This window comes from Alternaria arborescens (genome assembly GCF_004154835.1).
Source record: "Alternaria arborescens strain FERA 675 chromosome Unknown contig_27, whole genome shotgun sequence".
Classification (NCBI taxonomy): domain Eukaryota; kingdom Fungi; phylum Ascomycota; class Dothideomycetes; order Pleosporales; family Pleosporaceae; genus Alternaria; species Alternaria arborescens.
The window spans coordinates 168,092-184,630 of NW_021167882.1; the positions used below are offsets into that span (position 1 = coordinate 168,092).

Below are 16,539 nucleotides of genomic sequence, written 5' to 3' on the forward strand. Positions count from 1 at the left end.
ATGGCCCGCATGCTGCAAGCTGACTGAGGAAAGCCCATACTCTTCAACGCGGATATATTGTTCACTCAACCCGTCGACTCTTCTGTAGCCATTTTGTATCCTTCCGCTGTCATGGATTCGTTCAGTCTACCAGTCGATATTCCAGATCTGAGATCACAGCTTAATCCCCTTCTACATGCGCTGAGTACGACACCCGTGTTCAGTAGTCTGAAGCCTTCGACTACAGCGGATGGCTTAGCTGCACTTCTTTTTCTTCTCACATCAATCGGCTGTCTCGCTCGTGGTCGCATTTGGGATAAGCCGGACCCAAATTACCATGTAAGAAAACCGCTTCTTCATCAGTCTGTATCCTTAGTCTAGCAGCGTCACTGACCACAATGTCGCTCCAGATATACTTCGAGAGGCCACAAGTCGCGGAGAGCTCTTCGGACGGAAAGACCACCACGACCCGCGATGTTTGCCAACGCCTCGATGAGGGCGGTTACCATTGTGTCATATTCTGGGGCTCACAGTCTGGCACATCAGAGCGACTTGCTGAAAACCTAGGTCGAGAGTGCGGCGCACGCTTCGGTATAAACGCCCTGGTCGCAGACCTCTCCGATTACGATGCCGAAAGCATTGCCAACATCCAAAAGAAGTACTTCGCTATCTTCATCGTGAGCACATATGGCGAAGGCGATCCCAGCGATAACACAGCTGGTCTTTGGGATTGGATCAAGCGCGTTGGTGAGAACAAGATTCAACTTGAGGGTTTGCGATATCTGGCTTTCGGTCTTGGCAACAGCAACTACAAGTACTATAACAGGGTCCTTGATGTTGTGGCGGATGCCCTCGACGCTGCTGGTGCCACTGCGCTTATCCCACGCCAGAGGGCGGACGACGCCAACGGAGGAACAGAAGAAGACTACCAGGCATGGAAAGACGATGTTTTTGCTCTGCTTACACGGATGGGCTTCCAGGAGAAGGCTATTACCTACGAGCCAAACATCGAAGTTGATCTCGTCGCCTCGAGCCATGATTCCGAAGAGTATTCCGTCACGTCCGTACACCACCAACGATCTGTCACCAACTCAGCCATCGTCCCTTTGACCATCAAGCACGCTCGTGAGTTGTTCAAATCGAGTGATCGCAACTGCGTACATCTGGAGGTAGATCTAGGGAATACGGACATCGTGTACAAAACCGGGGACCACATCGGTGTTTGGCCAATCAATCCTGAAGAAGAAGTCAATCGATTACTAGACGTCCTGGGCTTGCAGGCCCGCAGACAGGACCGCCTCACTGTCATACCCAAGACCCATGCCAATAAGCCAAAGGTACCGTCTCCATCAACGCTCGAGACAGCTTTTCGGAATCATCTGGAAATTTGCGCTCCCGTGGCTCGTAAGGCAGTGCTCGAAATCGCCCAGTTTGCGCCCTCACCTGGAGCGAAGTCGAGGCTTCTCGATATCGCCCAAGATCGTGAGCGTTACGAACGGTTTACGGCTTCTACACACATCACTTTCGCTAGGTTGCTCAAGTTCGTCAGTCCCGAGGATGCGTGGAGGTCGATACCGCTCGCCTTTGTCCTAGAGAACTTGCTACCACTGCAGCCACGGTACTACTCCATCTCTTCAAGCTCTGTCATATCACCACGGCGAATTGCCATTACTGCACTCGTCGTGAACAAGACTATCACGACTGAAGATCAGTCTACAGCAACCATCCATGGACTGACATCCAATTACCTGTTATCAGCCTCTAACCTTCAGTCCGCTGCGAATGCACCCGTTCCTGTCTATCATCGTACAGTCGAAAGTGTAGACCTTCAAGGTCAAACAATCCTCGCGCACGTTAGGAAATCGAAATTCAAACTCCCCATCACATCATCGACTCAATTGATATTGATCAGTGCAGGTACTGGATTCGCACCATTCCGCGCTTTCCTCCAAGAACGCGCGAAATTGCATGCTATTGGTAAACCCATCGGCAAGATGTTGTTGTTCTTCGGTTGCCGCAATCAGAATGACTATATCTACCAAGACGAGTTGGTAAAGATGCAGGAGCAACTAGGCGACAAACTAGAAATTGTCACTGCGTTTTCACGAATGCAGGGGCAACCCAGAACATATGTGCAGGACAGGGTTGCGGAGCGAGCTGGCAAAGTGCTGGAGATGTTAGAGTCAGGGGCGAATATGTACATCTGCGGTAAGGCGAGCATGGCGCGAGAGGTAGACATGAAGCTGGAGGAAGCTGTCATGGAGAAGAAAGGCTTGGCTGAGGTAGATGTCAAGGCGTGGGCCGACGGGTTGAAGAAGCGAGGGAAATGGAAGGCGGATGTCTGGGGGTAATTTGCTTCTAGAATCTAAATTATGACCAATCTTACGAGGCGAAGTACCCCACTTTTAACAAATTTACCCCTGCCAAGCCAAGGAACACGGATACCGAGTCTATCCGCGCCTCAACGGTAACTTGTGCGACAATTATTCCCGCTGCCTTCACTGTTCAACCTAATTTTCACGCCCGCCGTTGCATAGCAGTTTACAATGGATGTCGCTTTGGAGTTTCTCAATCCTCTTGTTTTGGACAAGGCCTACGCATGGGCATTGCCTGCTTCCAACCTCAGCTTAGGGAACTCCTCATACTCTGAGTTTTCGGCCGCTAAAGACGCGCCCACGTCCCAATGGCCACGCGACAACCTCTATCGCCAGATCGTATCGATACTCGTCATCACTCAGCTCGGCGCGACTCTTCTCTACCTTTTTTTCAGTTCTCTGTCATATTATTTTGTATTTGATCGACGACTCGAGTACCACCCTCGCTTTTTGAAGAACCAAGTCCGTCAAGAGATAGTGTCTTCACTCTCCGCCGTCCCATTCATCAATCTTTTGACCCTGCCTATCTTCCTGGCCGAGGTCCGTGGCAAAAGCTTGCTCTACGCCGACACCAGCGACTATGGCTGGCCTTGGTTGTTGATTTCAGCCACACTTTACATGGCTTTCAATGATTTTGCCATCTACTGGATCCACCGCCTGGAACATCACCCCAGTGTGTACAAATACATCCACAAGCCACACCACAAATGGATTGGTAAGTTTTATTTGCTTGCAATGCTCCTACCGTCATGTCACTTTCTCGCAAATATAAACGATGATGCTAACAACAACAGTTCCTACGCCATGGGCTGCGCTAGCCTTTCACCCGCTTGACGGATTTGTGCAATCATTGCCATACCAGTAAGTAGCCCGTCACCTATATTCTCAAAAATTCGTTTCTAAGACCTCAAAGCCTTTTTGTCTTCATCTGTCCAATGCAGAGGTACCTGTACTTGGTCCTCTTCGTTGGTGTCCAGATTTGGACCATCTTCATTCACGACGGCGACATGATCACAGGCCACTGGACGGAGAAGTTTATTAACAGTCCCGCCCACCACACGTTGCACCACATGTACTTCACAGTCAACTACGGGCAGTACTTTACCTTTGCCGACACCTACTTTGGCTCTCATAGGGCGCCGCAACCAGAGTTGGACCCTATTCATGATGCCCTCAAGGTTATGCGGGCGAAGGGACTTGTGGATGAGCAGGGCAACCCTATCAAACACCCCAAAAGCGAATAGTACCTTGACTTCCTGGAGAAGTTGTTGTGTCTGGCAGGTCTTCTCAATGAGATAATGCAAGGCATGACAAGCTATGGATTGCGGTTGCAGCTAAGTAGCGTTTCATGCTCTCAATTTTTCGGATCAACAATTGGTCTCGACACGAATGGTTTTCCTCATTATGACTAGACTTATACAACAATACGTAATGTTAATATAATGTACAAGATACGCTCGCCCTACTGTAACTGCAATCCCCACCGTGAAGACACCAAGTCAATGGTAGTACGAAGGTCCAATTTTTGGTATTAAATAAACCCGAAAACCTCCGCCGGTCCCATCCTGTGTCTCGCATCGAACGGCGGCGACGACAAGTAGGACAAATTACGAATTTGCCCCACCGTCTGGCGTCTACTTCCCCTCCAAGAGTCTTGATTGACTCTTGAGTGGAGTTTTCAATAACATCTTGCATGCTCAGATCTTGGCCTCTTCTTTGATAACAGGACAACAGAAAAACTTTGGTCATCAGATCGGCATTGTACGAAAATTGAGTAATCCTTTTCTCGCGTACACCTACTGGAGGCTACAAGCCCAGTCTCGTACCAGACCTTCGACATGATTGTCTGCACATGGGCACCCGGAGAATGCGGCTCTCAAACGCCCACAGTCCATAACTTAACTTGTCAGAAGACCTCCAACCTCAGAGTATGCCGTTGTTGCTATTCCCTTGGTCTACGCATACGTCATACCGTGGGATCTGTGTATCCACTAGGGCATCAGATATATCAAAAGCCGCATGGTTTTCGGTGACCTTCTGTCGGCATTGATGTCTTTCTAGAAAGTCGCGGTAGACGTGTCGGATCATACCTGTTCACCCAGCTGAAGCGCTCGATATAGCAACCCCGCAGGACACGGGCACTGGAGCCCAAGCTTGCAGTACCCAACGTAGAAGTATATGCCGCAGACTTCCCATTTTCAACACCTCAGCCGCACGCGCGAACAGTGTTCTCGGCCCGCCATGCCCATCTCAACCAATGTGCAGCAACCGATTGAAATGTCAGTCAGTTGCTCCACGCCCGTTTGCCCAGGTCTCTGGGCCCACCCCCGCGTTTTGCTATGTACCCCAGCGGGTGCGAAGCGAAAAATGACGCATGCCGGGTGAGATTGCGGAGACACACGACCAGAAGTCTGGGGAAAGGCCATGCGATGATGGGAGAACAAGTCCCAACGTGGCAATCCATGTTAGCTTGCCAAACTTCTTCGCGTCGAGCCTGGTCGCGTGTCGCGCCGGGCCCTTTCCGAAGTGTCGACTTGAAACTACACAATTAACATAAGTAGGACGTGAGATCTCCCTGAATATGGTCCTCAATCATCGCAAGCTTTCGAGCCTCGACGATCATCGCTGCATTGCTGGCTTAAGGTCAACACTCCACATCCTTTTTTGCCTCCTCATCGCCGCCAATATCAGTCAACATGGCTCAAACTTCATCGGACACGAAGAAAGTCGACATTTTCAACGAGAGGTCTTCTAGCATCGACAAGATTGAAGATATTACGACTTCACGCGAACATGCGGAACAAATCGCAAATCTCTCTGGCATTGAGGCCACAGCCGCTTCAAAGGCTGCTTGGCTGATCTCCATGACCGTTTCTCTCGGTGGTCTCCTTTTCGGTATGTATCCCTATCGCTGAGTAAGGTCACTTGTTTGAATCATGCTGACTATTTTGAGGCTACGATACTGGCTACATCTCTTCGGTCCTCGTCACTATCGGCACATCTCTCGGCCACGAACTCACTTCCTCCGAGCAAGAACTTGTCACCTCGCTTACTTCTGGGGGAGCACTCGTAGGAGCCGTTATTGCTGGCATGATTGCTGACAAATACGGTCGCAAGCTACCCATTTTCTTGGCCTGCGGTGTCTTCGTCATTGGTACAGTACTCCAGACGGCCGCATACCATCTCCCACAATTTGCTATAGGCCGCTTCGTTGTAGGCCTTGGCGTCGGTTCGGCGGCTATGGTAGTCCCTCTCTACATATCCGAACTAGCACCAGCCAAGTATCGCGGCCGCATGATCGCTTTCAATAACATGAGTGTTACGTTCGGTCAACTACTAGCCTCAGCCATCGGTGCCGGCTTCGCGCAAGTTGGAGGCGCCGACTCGCAGGCATGGAGGGCAACAGTTGGCATTGGTGCGGCACCCGCAATCCTCCTCGCCGGCCTTTTGACTCTCTGCCCTGAGTCTCCCCGTCAATTAGTCGCACATGGCAAAGCAGACGAAGCCAGTGTCATTCTTACACGTCTCTATCCGACTTCGACTGAAGAGCAGCGCCGTGCGAAGATTATGAGCATAGAGATGAGCATCAACGAGGCTACACAAACAATGGTAGACGACTCAGTGTTCAAGACGCTAGCCCGCATCTTCACGACCGGATCCACATTTCGCGCTGTATTTGTAGCATGCACAATCATGGCCATCTCTCAATTGTCAGGCTTCAACACGCTCATGTACTACTCCGCAACTCTCTTCAAGATCGTAGGGTTCAACAACGCCACCGCTGTCGCCATCACCGTTTCCGCTACGAACTTTATCTTCTCGCTCGTCAACCTTGTCATCGTCGACAAGTTCGGTCGCCGTCGCATACTCTTGGTGACAGTCTTGGGAATGAGTATCTGTCTCGTCATTGCTGCCGTCAGCTTCTCTTACATCCCAATCGACTTACACACTTTGGCTGTTCAGAGCGATGAGATCGGCTGGCCAGGTTATGTGCTCATTGCTACAATCATCATCTTTGTTGGCTTTTACTCTAGTGGAGTCGCAACTGTCGCATGGATCGGCACCGAGTTGATCCCCATGGAGGTTAGGGCGGTTGGTACGATGCTCAACACAGTCACATGTTGGAGTACCAACATTATTATCGCCTCAACCTTCCTTTCTATGATGAAGGGTATTACTCCATCAGGGGCCTTTGGCTTCTATGCAGGCATCTGCTTTGCCGGTTGGCTCTTTGTCATCTTCTGCTTCCCAGAAGTCAAGGGAATGCCGCTCGAGGCTATCCGTGAGGTGTTTGAACATGGCTTTGGTGTCAGATATGCGAGAAAGTGGCAGAAAGAGAACAAGGAGTTTGCTAAGATCAATGCGGGTAACTCACAAGCTTTTGGGCATTGATTGGGTGTACTTAGGTATGGGTGCGATGGGGCTGACCACAAGATTCCCTTCATGTAGCTACTTTAGTTATGCTTGGCTCACAGTGAGCGATAACATGACAAATACAATACAATGTTCCAAATTCTTAACTCTTGAGCACATCTTTTGGTATGGCACAGCATCTTATCAGTGATCGCGCGGGTGCTAAATTTTGCCATATACCTCCCGGGATATGTTGAGATATGAACGAGATCCGAAACGCAATCGACACCTTCGAATGTTTAGCACGTGTCTGAAAACCCTCAGACAGGCTATCTATAGATACGGGTCTGAAATTCGTGTTATGAGTGTCCTGAAGTGATGAGATAATACCTCAGTATTAGTGTTATTCCCCCTATCCAAGTACCACGGTAGAAGATCGGTTCCCCATTCCGTGCCCCTAACAAACTCGCCTCTTTGCCCCGGACAACATATCAAACAATACGCACAATAATTCTTTCCTCCGTAATCCTTCAGACGTCTTCACACACGTTCCAGCATATGTCGCTACAATGCGCAAAACCAACCTCATCGCCATCCTCGCAGCAGCCATTAGTGGCGTAACAGCCATCGACAAGATCGCAAACAAAGCCGAAAAATGTATCAGCTATGCCGTTACAGATACTTCATGGGCGGAGAACGACCTGAGAAGACGACGAGTCGTCTACGACACTACCGGACTCATCCCACACTACGATCAGACGCTATATAGCATTGGGTGGATGTGGTCAAACGAGAAGAAAGGTGCGTATTGCACAGAGATTTGAAGCTCAAGTATTGAATGTTGACAATGATAGCATGTAATGCCCAAGCCGTAGACACGATTGTGTACTACAATGGTATAATCATACCAGGCGGCACATATGTGATCGAAAGCAGTGAAGAGTTGAGTGAAGATGGCGACCGCGCGTATCAGTGTCTTCTGGAAGTGTTCAAAATTACTCTGGGAAACAACTTGAACTGCACGGCGGTATAAGTTGAGGATAGGTTCAAGATTGCAGATGGTTCGTCATTGGGTTTGGAGAGCTAGAGTTCTGAGTTGAACAAAAATACTAATTGATGCGCAGATGCATCACGAATGTATCCCCCAGGTTTACGCAATAAGAAACTATCAATGTACGAGATGCTAGATAATGCAACCTCGAGTCAACGAGCGCCTTCTTATGCATCCCACCTCTTTGTGTTATCCCCACTCTTCACTTGCAGATAGTTTCCAGCAATCGGCGCTTTGAGCCCGGCATCCGCTATGAACTTTGGCCAATCGATCCCGAATCGGCTGCTGACGGCTTGTTTGTGCGCAGCCGGTACCGCGAAGTTTGCTGGCTGCTCATGCAGCAAGAATACGTAACGATGAGTGGGAGGCGCGCCAGCAGGAGGCGCAGGACCAAAGTATGACGAAGGCGTTGTAGCTGTCGTAGTGAGGACAGACGTGCCGTTCTGCTTGTTGCCAGATGCTGTATAATCCTGCAGAAGGGCATGCAAGACAGTTGTTGTACGGCCGTTCTGAGAACCATCTATGTCTTCATGGTGTTATTATGATTATCTTTGCAAAAGTAATGTTGCAACATACCGATCATTGCAAGTAAGTATTTCCCGCTAAGTGTCGTGTTGCTGAGACCGATGACAGGAGCTCTTTGCGTGACTGATTAGCATTAGCATAGTTATTTCTTCTCCCACATCTTGCACTCATACTAGACTTTCTGACGATGATACCAGGACTAATATACTGTGTCCCGTAGTATACGTCCAGTGTTTTATTTGTCGCAGGAGTGAAGCCTGAGGGAGTAGTTTGCGCGAAGGCCGATGTAGCGAGAAGCAACGATACAACAGCTGTGAACTTCATCTTGATAACACCTTGGTAAAACAATTGACTTTCAAAGCGTCAAGCAATTGCTCACGATTGCGAGCAGTCAGTATACTACATTATAAAGGCCCCACAGCAACAAGGGGGTCCATCGCCTCCACTACAGTCATGCTATCGGTGTACAGGTCTGCCACAACATGTTTAATACAAACCAAGAGATATTAAGACAAACATGTGCTTATAGATGAGGCTTGAGCCTAAGCGACTTGGATATATTGTAGGCTGAAAGGGTCACCCCCTGTCACCCCCACAAAACACGTTTGGATATGTTCGGCACTTGACAGGAGTCTTTTCCTATCGATTGCAGGAAATTCGTTAGCTCGTCAGCCCAATATGAAACTGCTCTTTGCTCTTGCTACATGTCCGCCCAGAAGTGCTACGGCATGGTCATTTGGTAGACGAGCTCAGCTAGATGTACCAGCAGCTCGGGATACCCAATTTTATCAACTAAAGTCCTCATTGTATGGGTCCTTAGAAACACGATTTCCGATCTGAGACACTGACTATTTGCCGTAAGGATGACCCCACGGTCGACAATCAATGGGTGTCCATTCCAGCCAGCCCCTCCAATATCGGCATCTACGTACTCACTAGCAGCCAACACACCGCTAGTAAGTTCTCTCTCGTTCGGTATAAAGTAACAGATACGTAGGAACTTCACGTGGCAGAGGACATTGATCGACAGGTAGTACTGCATGGACGCAATCAGTCTAGCGAACTCCTGTACATGAGCCACGTTTTGCGTCCAAGTCCAATTGGAGTTCTTGAGTGAGAGTTGGCCGAACGGAGGATCTTCATCTTGTACAACAACATCTTGGACATCGGAGATGGGAATGCACTGACGGAAAGATCCTTCGTCACGGTGCACCCTGAAGTCGAAGGTGGTGCGTATGAGCTTGCATTACAAGACGGCGAGTGCCTGGATGCCTTACTAGAAGCCGTAGGTAGGTTTGAAGTTGATATGTTAGTGCAAGGAATAGCAACAGTTCGTTGCGAATGGTGACAAGTCTAGATCTGACATTTGTGAAGCTTCCAAGGGTTCGATCTTGGGAGTGTAATATCTACCGGTGTGGTGTTTCTTCAACGTAGCAAATGGTTCTGGTTGTGTTGGGTCAAGTCTGTGCGTTATCGATAGCGACTTCCCAAAAATCCAACTCCAATCTTGGCATCCCACCAACGCCGCTCCCATTGTCGACAATCCACCAACCCCGCCCTCTGCGCCCGCCGCCTACACTCTCCCCTAATACCAGACTCTACGACACTCACCATGCCGGGCGCCAAGACCACGCTGCTCATCGAGGGCACCTTCGAGGAGCTTACCGACGAGTTCGCACAATACATTGACAGCCTCAAAAAATCCCAGGGCGATGAGAGCGCCAACCTCCAGGGCGAGAGCGCAGACCTGCTCAAAGAGAACAAGAAGGACGATGTTCTCAAGAAGCTCGTCGTCGGTAGCCAAGCGCTGAACCAGGCGCCAGAGAAGGGTACGGCTTCAGTCATGACACGAGAGGGCGTGTGTTGATGGGAAAAGACACTGGGCTAACAATGAGCGCGCAGAATTCATCGCGGCATACAACCTGCTTATCCACCTCGTAAACCAGTCGCCGAATGTGTCCGTGTTCATCCCCAAGATGTGCCAGAACCTTAGCACACCTATCTCTTCGTCGCCTCAGAACGGTGGTGGTCTGGCTCTCTCCATCCTCAGCACCATCTTCAACACCACCCAGCCGGACAGCGAAACGCGCTACCACGTGCTCCTCGCCATTCTCCGTGTCATTCGCGCTACATCAAATTTCGAGACGCTACGACCACAACTGAAGCAGCTCGACAGCTGGATAGCTGCATGGCAGACTGGGGAGGAGAATGCGCGCAAGCTTTACCTTGCTGTTAGCGACGTCGCATCGGACGCTGGCGAGGACGAGCAGGCATACACATATTTGCTACGCGCGCTTAGGACGTTCCCTTCAGAACAAGCATCGTCCCCAGAGGCTCGTGAGCTTTCTCTCCGCGCCCTCAAGTCGGCCCTTACCCACCCCACCCACTTCGACTTCCAAGATCTTACCGATCTCGACTCGATCCAGGCCCTCCGCAACTCCGACCCTGTCTACTTCCAGCTCCTCGAGATCTTCAACTCGGATCTGCTAGAGGACTTCAACGACTTCAAGGATGAACACGATGGCTGGGTTGAGGAGTCCGGTCTCGACGGCGCTGCCTTGAACCGCAAGATGCGCCTTCTCACTCTCGCATCCATGGCTGCATCCGCCGGTCAGACCAGGTCGCTTCCCTACGAGAAGATCGCAAACAAACTACAAGTACCATCTGAAGACGTCGAGATGTGGGTTATCGACGTAATCCGCGCGGGTCTTGTCGAGGGCAAGCTCAGCCAGCTCAACCAGACCTTCCTGATCCACCGCTCAACATACCGCGTCTTTGGCGAAAACCAGTGGAGAGAGGTGGACTCCAGGTTAAACCTATGGCGAAACAGTCTACAAGGTGTTCTGGACGTCATTAAGCAAGAGAAGCAGAGGTTCTTGCAGGAGAAGGAGGACGAGGCAAACAAGGCAGACCAGAAGGCTGATATGTCCTCGAGGTTCGGCGGACGGGGTGGACAGAGGAAGCAGCACAGGGCCATCGATGAAGATATGGACTAAGTGGCTGCAGCGACTTGATTCGCGTTTGTTTCTTTCAAAAGGGGTAAGCTTGGGACGGATGCATTATGAGGCTTTTCAGGTTCATGAACAGCAGCCCTCGAGCTGCATGATAGACAATGCAATTCAGATATATTGATTCTTGCGCCCCTCCCACTGTCTATGAAGCCTGTGTCTGTACAAATGTAAGATTGATGGGCTTCACGCCACGCTCCTTGAGCTTCTCCTGCACATCCCGGTAGACCTGGTCTGGCTCCTGTTCCGCGTTTATCTTGACAACCCTGTCCTGCGATTCAAACTCTTTGACCACAGGCATGCTTGTCTCCACGAATGTCCTGAAGCGCTTTCGGATACTCTCCGGGTTATCGTCCGCGCGACCGGATGTCTCGCCACGGTGGAGAAGTCTCTTCTCCATGACGGCCTCGGAGCAGTCAAAAAAGATGGTGAACTTGGATGGGCAGACAGAGCGCTCGAATGCGTGAGCTTGGTCGAGTTTTCGTGGGAAACCTGTTAATGTTAGACGATAGAGGAAGACTAGTTGTATTGGGCATCGTACCATCAATCAAGAACAATTTTCCGTGGTTCTCTCCGCTCTCAATGCTACTCTTCATAGCATTCTCCAACAGCTGAACGGTGACCTCCATTGGCACAATGGTGCCCTCCTTGATGTACGTCTTGATCATCTCGCCGAACTCGCTGCCCGCACGGTCCTGCTCCTCACGAAGCAGGTCGCCAGCAGAGAGATGCTTGAAGCCATAGTCGCTGACGAGCTTTGTACATTGAGTGCCCTTTCCTGCACCAGGACCACCGAGGACGAAGAGTACGGTGACTTCGTCGCTGGACCAGAGAGGAGAAGAGCGGCTGCCGGCGGCAGTCCCTTCGATAGCAGGCATATTGGCTAGTGAGGATGCGAAGGCTTCACTTGTCCTTTGCCACTGGGTGAGTGGCCCTGAATCGGTCCTTTGGGTTGGTATCCCTCGCCTTTGCGCTGCTCAACGATCTGGTTGAACAGGTATGTGCCTAGTCCCAAGATAGCGAGGATAGGCCAGACCTTGAGGGGAGATTTGGAAGGCGGAGTCCGGATGTGTGTCGGAGGCTGCAGGGATGAAGATATGGGGTCAGTGTATGCCTCGCATGCATTTCGTAGGGTCACAACTTACTTCGTTGGGGCCTGTTGGTTCGCCTGGTTGACGGAGACGAGATGCGTTTACCCTAGAGGAGGTAAAGGCGCGAGTTGCGAAGAATTGAGGCTGACGAAGGAGGATACGCTGGCGCGAGAGTAGCGACATAATGATAATAAGGCGATATGGGGAGGGGCGATTGTCGCAGAGACGAGGAATGTACGTGTACACTAACCTCAGGCGGGGCTAGCTCAGGGCCCAGGCTTGCTAGCATCAATTGATCATTGATGTTGTTCTCCACTCCCCATCTTTACTGGTACGGCAGCTACCACATTCTCACCAACTTGATCCGACCTTGAACCATAGCTAACTGTTATCTACGGCTAACAGATAGTCTCAGCTTTCACCGCTTGGGAAGCTTAAAGACATGGTCACAACCGCTTTCTTCTCCCGCGCTCGCAGGTCGGCGGTGCATGCGCCAAACAAGATACGCGGCTTCCTTGCTTTACCCGGAGAGATCAGAAATCAGATTTACAACTACTACTTTGAGTCGGAGCGCCGCTGTGAGATTGTCGGTAATGGAGCCCAATTTACACAGCGATCGCCGCAAACCGTCAAGCTGTCATTGAATCTTGCTCTTGCGAAAGATACCACCCCGGCGCATAAATCTGAGGCAAATATTATTCCTCCTACCGCGGTCCGCTTCCCAAGACCCCTTGGTAAGTACAATGCTGTCCGGGGATTATGCACGAATTGGCAGGGTTCGCTGCATGCCCTGAGTCTTGTATGCAAGCAAATCTACTCGGAGACAGCAACCTTCCTATACCAGAAGACAGTCTTTGTGTTCAACGCGCCAAAGCGCATGGTCAATTTCTTCAGATTCGCCTCCAGCGTTGGAATTGAGAACATCACCATATTGCATCTCCACTACAACACCTATGGTCACCCTCATAGAACCGATTTCCGAATCTGGCAAGAAAAGCACAGCCAGAGTTGGTAAGTACTATGATGTGCTTCGTGGGCTCGGCTGTGCTCTTGCATGCTATACGCAAAAGTAACTAACACTGTGCTCACTTCTAGGCAGCGAGCTTGTAAGACCGCCTCGAGGAAGCTCACAAGTCTACACGAGCTTGAGGTCTGGATGAAAGTTCACGAAGCCGCTCCGAAGCTCAGCCTGCGTGAAAAATGGTTGAGGCCTTTGCTCCAGTTTCGGCGGTTGGCATGTCCCAAAGAACTGGCGAGTAGAAAGACAGCGTCAACCCAACCTGTCCATTGTCAGTCGGGACTTCAAATCGCCAACGTGCATGTTGAGACGCATTGGACCAAGAATGTTGAGCTTTACTGGGCTGATAACAGAAGGCTAGTAGAGGCAAGTAAGGATCTTCACCAGCTCTTCGGACAGGCTGTCGGATTAGCGATCATTGGCTCGACAGAACAGGCGGCAATGGCTGGGTTCAATGCAGCATGGAGGGAGAAACATGCAGAGTGGAGAAATCATCTTCCACTGGTTCGAGGAGCATGACGAGTATTGTTTCAAGACCAGGGGCGCATCAGACATTCAAAGGATCGACCCAAGAGACATCAATACTGTTTAAGTGAGTACGATGTATGCCACTCGCTACTGTGAAGACGCATTATGCTCATGCAGATGATATGCTCAGACTAGCATCTGTCGACATCATTCCGACTGTCCTCCTCATTTTTGAGTCTATGTGTCTACCCGATTCTATGTTTCTAATTGATGGAAGACTCCTAAGGACGTACACTCGGTAGCAGAAAAATCTTAAATGACCCAACTTTATGAGGCTCAAGCACTCGGATTCTGCTTAGTAGCCTCATCGTCAACCTGTGCCTTGTTCGCAGCAATCTCCTCCTCAACCTCCGGCGGGAAGTCCCCAGGTACGATACCAAAGACGCCGATATCACTCCTGCCCATACCTCCGCCCTTCTTCTCTGTCTCCTCACTCTCCTTCAACACGAAGAATCCAGCATTCTTCTTCATCTCATCTTCATCAAACTCAAAGACACGCCAGTCGGCGTTGAAGAACATGCGGTTGCACACACCCGTGCGCAGGAAACCCGAATGCGAGACAACGGCAATAACCTTCTCGGGACGCGAGTAGAGGTCCTTGAGACATCTCTGTCCACGTGCTAGGATAGCCTTTTCGGTAAAGGCGTATGGGTTTTTGGCTCCGCCTGTTGTCTTATCTGGGAACGAAGGGTCTACAACTGAGAAGTCGTATTGCGGGAATTCTTTAGAGATCTGGTCGATGGGTGTTCCAGTATCACAGGGCTTGTCGGCATTTTCTTGCCAGTTTGCGTCAGGTATAACTGTAAAGCGAATCAGAACTCATGTTACACTGGTATAGAAACGAGCGTCTTCACATTCCGTGAACAACCTTACCTTTTGTACCCTTCTTGATAAGCCAGTCTAGTCCAATAGTGGCAGTCTGAAGCGTCCGTCTTTGAGCGCTCACAACAATGAGTTCAACTTCGTTGCCGATCTTGCTCGCTTTCAGACTCTCGTGTAGCTCGCGGGATTGCTGTTCGCCCAGCTCGGTAAGTGGAGGATCACGGATAGACCAGTCGCTGGTGGCATTATGTTCTGCCTGAGCATGGCGGATAAGTATAAGAGTTGGCGGCATGATGGCAAACAGCAATTGGTTAGATAGAGGGAGTGTAGGTGGAGGGAGAGACGCGTGACGTATGGTACTTATGGAAGTTGTTGACTTGGTTTTCAAACTCGGCTTGCAGGTGACGCGCTACAGTAGTGGGGCGGATGTACCTGCATGGCGATTCGTCGATGATGTCAATCCATAAATGGCAGGAGCGACGAAGCAAGTTTGGTAGGCGGACCGAACGTGAGAGTGACATTGCCGTGCTTGCTTCTGTAAATGTTGTTCATTTGATCGTGAAAGGCAATGAAAGCCGCTCGTTATGCATGTTACCGTCTACGCAGTGTCATGTCGTCGTCTACTCCTCCATCTTCTCCTCGTCCTCGTCATCATCATCGTCTCCCTCTAGTGCCTTCTTTGCTAACTTCTCAGCCTCTTCCCGGATGTCTTTGGGTACTTCTTCGTGCCTGCCCTTGGTAGGACCGTCGAGACTGCTGATCCATGTCATCTCAAGCTCAAACTCCTTGTCCTTGTTGTCATCGTGCGCGACGTAGATGATGCGTGCTGCCTCCTTGACACCCTCCTCCAGTGATAGCTGTCCTTCAGCGAGGTTGAGCTTCTCGAGCTCCGACTTGGCGACCTGGCGGCCCTTGCCTGTAGCCGCACCGTAGTAACCCTATGCGCGTTAGTTATTGCCCAATTCTCGACAAGATGATTCTGCATACCCAATATAGACCGCTGGGCTCGATCATGTAGAGTGATGGCCCACCGTGCTTCGCACCCTCCTTCTTGCCTCCCGAACCAACAGCAGGCCCAGAACCGACTTGGCCGTCTACTGGTAGCTCTGCCTCAGAATCCCAGCCTGCAAGGATGGCGGTTATACCAAATGGACGGACACTGGAGTAAAGAGTATATGCTTGGGCATAGCTTCCCATGCGGTCGGCAAGAGACGAAGAGGGAATGGGTGCCTTGTACATCTGCCGCCATTGAGCTGCTTCATCGCGGGCGCGGGAGACGAAGTGGCGACCGTCGGGGAGGAGACCAGAAGATACGATGCCCATATTACGGTCCACGGTTGCTATCCGCTTGTTCGCGCCTGGCTTGAGGAGCTTGCTGCTGACAAGCTTCTCGAGAGCGAGTACGACGCCATCCTTGCACTTAATGCCAACCGCTGTGCCACCGTTCTCGACCGCCTTGACCGCGTATTCGACCTGGAAGTTTCGACCATCGGGGGAGAAGACCGAGTTGGACAGGTCGTAGCCCGTGCCTATTGAAGTCTACACCATGGTTAGATCGACTGGGGTGCTTGCACTGTTGCGGTGGGGTGTTTACCATGGTGGGCGGGGTGAAGACTGAAGACGGTGATGTGGGTTTTTCGAGATGTCAAGTAGTCCCTGGGTTGTAAAGGAACAATTACCGTATTAGCAAACGTTGAAAGTCGAGCGTCCCGGTGTTGATGATTCTAGGCAATGGTGTATCTGCGCAAGCTCCAGTAGCTCACTAGCGCGCCAAGGAGATCATCCCCGG

The 16,539-nt window shown here is 50.8% G+C and overlaps 11 protein-coding genes across 11 annotated transcripts; 6 read left to right on the top strand and 5 right to left on the bottom strand.

Moving 5' to 3' along the window:
- Positions 1 to 377: 377 nt before the first annotated feature.
- Positions 378 to 2,330, top strand: AA0111_g9461 (NADPH--cytochrome P450 reductase; the record flags this gene model as incomplete). The annotated part of the gene is made up of 1 exon (XM_028656022.1): positions 378 to 2,330. One exon carries the CDS (start codon positions 378 to 380, stop codon positions 2,328 to 2,330), a length of 1,953 nt encoding a protein of 650 aa, XP_028502969.1.
- A 195-nt stretch (positions 2,331 to 2,525) lies between these two features.
- AA0111_g9462 (hypothetical protein) lies at positions 2,526 to 3,598 on the top strand (the record flags this gene model as incomplete). Its single annotated transcript, XM_028656023.1, has 3 exons — positions 2,526 to 3,069; positions 3,149 to 3,215; positions 3,268 to 3,598. 3 exons carry the CDS (start codon positions 2,526 to 2,528, stop codon positions 3,596 to 3,598), a joined length of 942 nt encoding a protein of 313 aa, XP_028502968.1.
- A 1,452-nt stretch (positions 3,599 to 5,050) lies between these two features.
- Positions 5,051 to 6,746, top strand: AA0111_g9463 (Myo-inositol transporter 1; the record flags this gene model as incomplete). The annotated part of the gene is made up of 2 exons (XM_028656024.1): positions 5,051 to 5,249; positions 5,308 to 6,746. The coding sequence occupies 2 exons, from the start codon at positions 5,051 to 5,053 to the stop codon at positions 6,744 to 6,746; spliced, it is 1,638 nt and encodes a 545-aa protein (XP_028502967.1).
- Positions 6,747 to 7,276: 530 nt separating this feature from the next.
- Positions 7,277 to 7,740, top strand: AA0111_g9464 (hypothetical protein; the record flags this gene model as incomplete). Its single annotated transcript, XM_028656025.1, has 2 exons — positions 7,277 to 7,508; positions 7,562 to 7,740. 2 exons carry the CDS (start codon positions 7,277 to 7,279, stop codon positions 7,738 to 7,740), a joined length of 411 nt encoding a protein of 136 aa, XP_028502966.1.
- Positions 7,741 to 7,925: 185 nt separating this feature from the next.
- On the bottom strand, positions 7,926 to 8,607 carry AA0111_g9465 (hypothetical protein; the record flags this gene model as incomplete). Its single annotated transcript, XM_028656026.1, has 3 exons — positions 7,926 to 8,284; positions 8,335 to 8,406; positions 8,457 to 8,607. 3 exons carry the CDS (start codon positions 8,605 to 8,607, stop codon positions 7,926 to 7,928), a joined length of 582 nt encoding a protein of 193 aa, XP_028503019.1.
- A 1,288-nt stretch (positions 8,608 to 9,895) lies between these two features.
- Positions 9,896 to 11,279, top strand: AA0111_g9466 (Eukaryotic translation initiation factor 3 subunit M; the record flags this gene model as incomplete). Its single annotated transcript, XM_028656027.1, has 2 exons — positions 9,896 to 10,112; positions 10,186 to 11,279. The coding sequence occupies 2 exons, from the start codon at positions 9,896 to 9,898 to the stop codon at positions 11,277 to 11,279; spliced, it is 1,311 nt and encodes a 436-aa protein (XP_028502964.1).
- A 157-nt stretch (positions 11,280 to 11,436) lies between these two features.
- Positions 11,437 to 12,169, bottom strand: AA0111_g9467 (hypothetical protein; the record flags this gene model as incomplete). The annotated part of the gene is made up of 2 exons (XM_028656028.1): positions 11,437 to 11,783; positions 11,833 to 12,169. 2 exons carry the CDS (start codon positions 12,167 to 12,169, stop codon positions 11,437 to 11,439), a joined length of 684 nt encoding a protein of 227 aa, XP_028502963.1.
- A 5-nt stretch (positions 12,170 to 12,174) lies between these two features.
- AA0111_g9468 (hypothetical protein) lies at positions 12,175 to 12,565 on the bottom strand (the record flags this gene model as incomplete). The annotated part of the gene is made up of 2 exons (XM_028656029.1): positions 12,175 to 12,372; positions 12,437 to 12,565. The coding sequence occupies 2 exons, from the start codon at positions 12,563 to 12,565 to the stop codon at positions 12,175 to 12,177; spliced, it is 327 nt and encodes a 108-aa protein (XP_028502971.1).
- Positions 12,566 to 12,824: 259 nt separating this feature from the next.
- Positions 12,825 to 13,397, top strand: AA0111_g9469 (hypothetical protein; the record flags this gene model as incomplete). Its single annotated transcript, XM_028656030.1, has 1 exon — positions 12,825 to 13,397. The coding sequence occupies one exon, from the start codon at positions 12,825 to 12,827 to the stop codon at positions 13,395 to 13,397; it is 573 nt and encodes a 190-aa protein (XP_028502970.1).
- An 807-nt stretch (positions 13,398 to 14,204) lies between these two features.
- On the bottom strand, positions 14,205 to 15,042 carry AA0111_g9470 (hypothetical protein; the record flags this gene model as incomplete). Its single annotated transcript, XM_028656032.1, has 2 exons — positions 14,205 to 14,728; positions 14,802 to 15,042. The coding sequence occupies 2 exons, from the start codon at positions 15,040 to 15,042 to the stop codon at positions 14,205 to 14,207; spliced, it is 765 nt and encodes a 254-aa protein (XP_028502883.1).
- Positions 15,043 to 15,370: 328 nt separating this feature from the next.
- Positions 15,371 to 16,347, bottom strand: AA0111_g9471 (putative proteasome subunit alpha type-7; the record flags this gene model as incomplete). Its single annotated transcript, XM_028656033.1, has 3 exons — positions 15,371 to 15,688; positions 15,738 to 16,289; positions 16,345 to 16,347. The coding sequence occupies 3 exons, from the start codon at positions 16,345 to 16,347 to the stop codon at positions 15,371 to 15,373; spliced, it is 873 nt and encodes a 290-aa protein (XP_028502885.1).
- Positions 16,348 to 16,539: the final 192 nt, after the last annotated feature.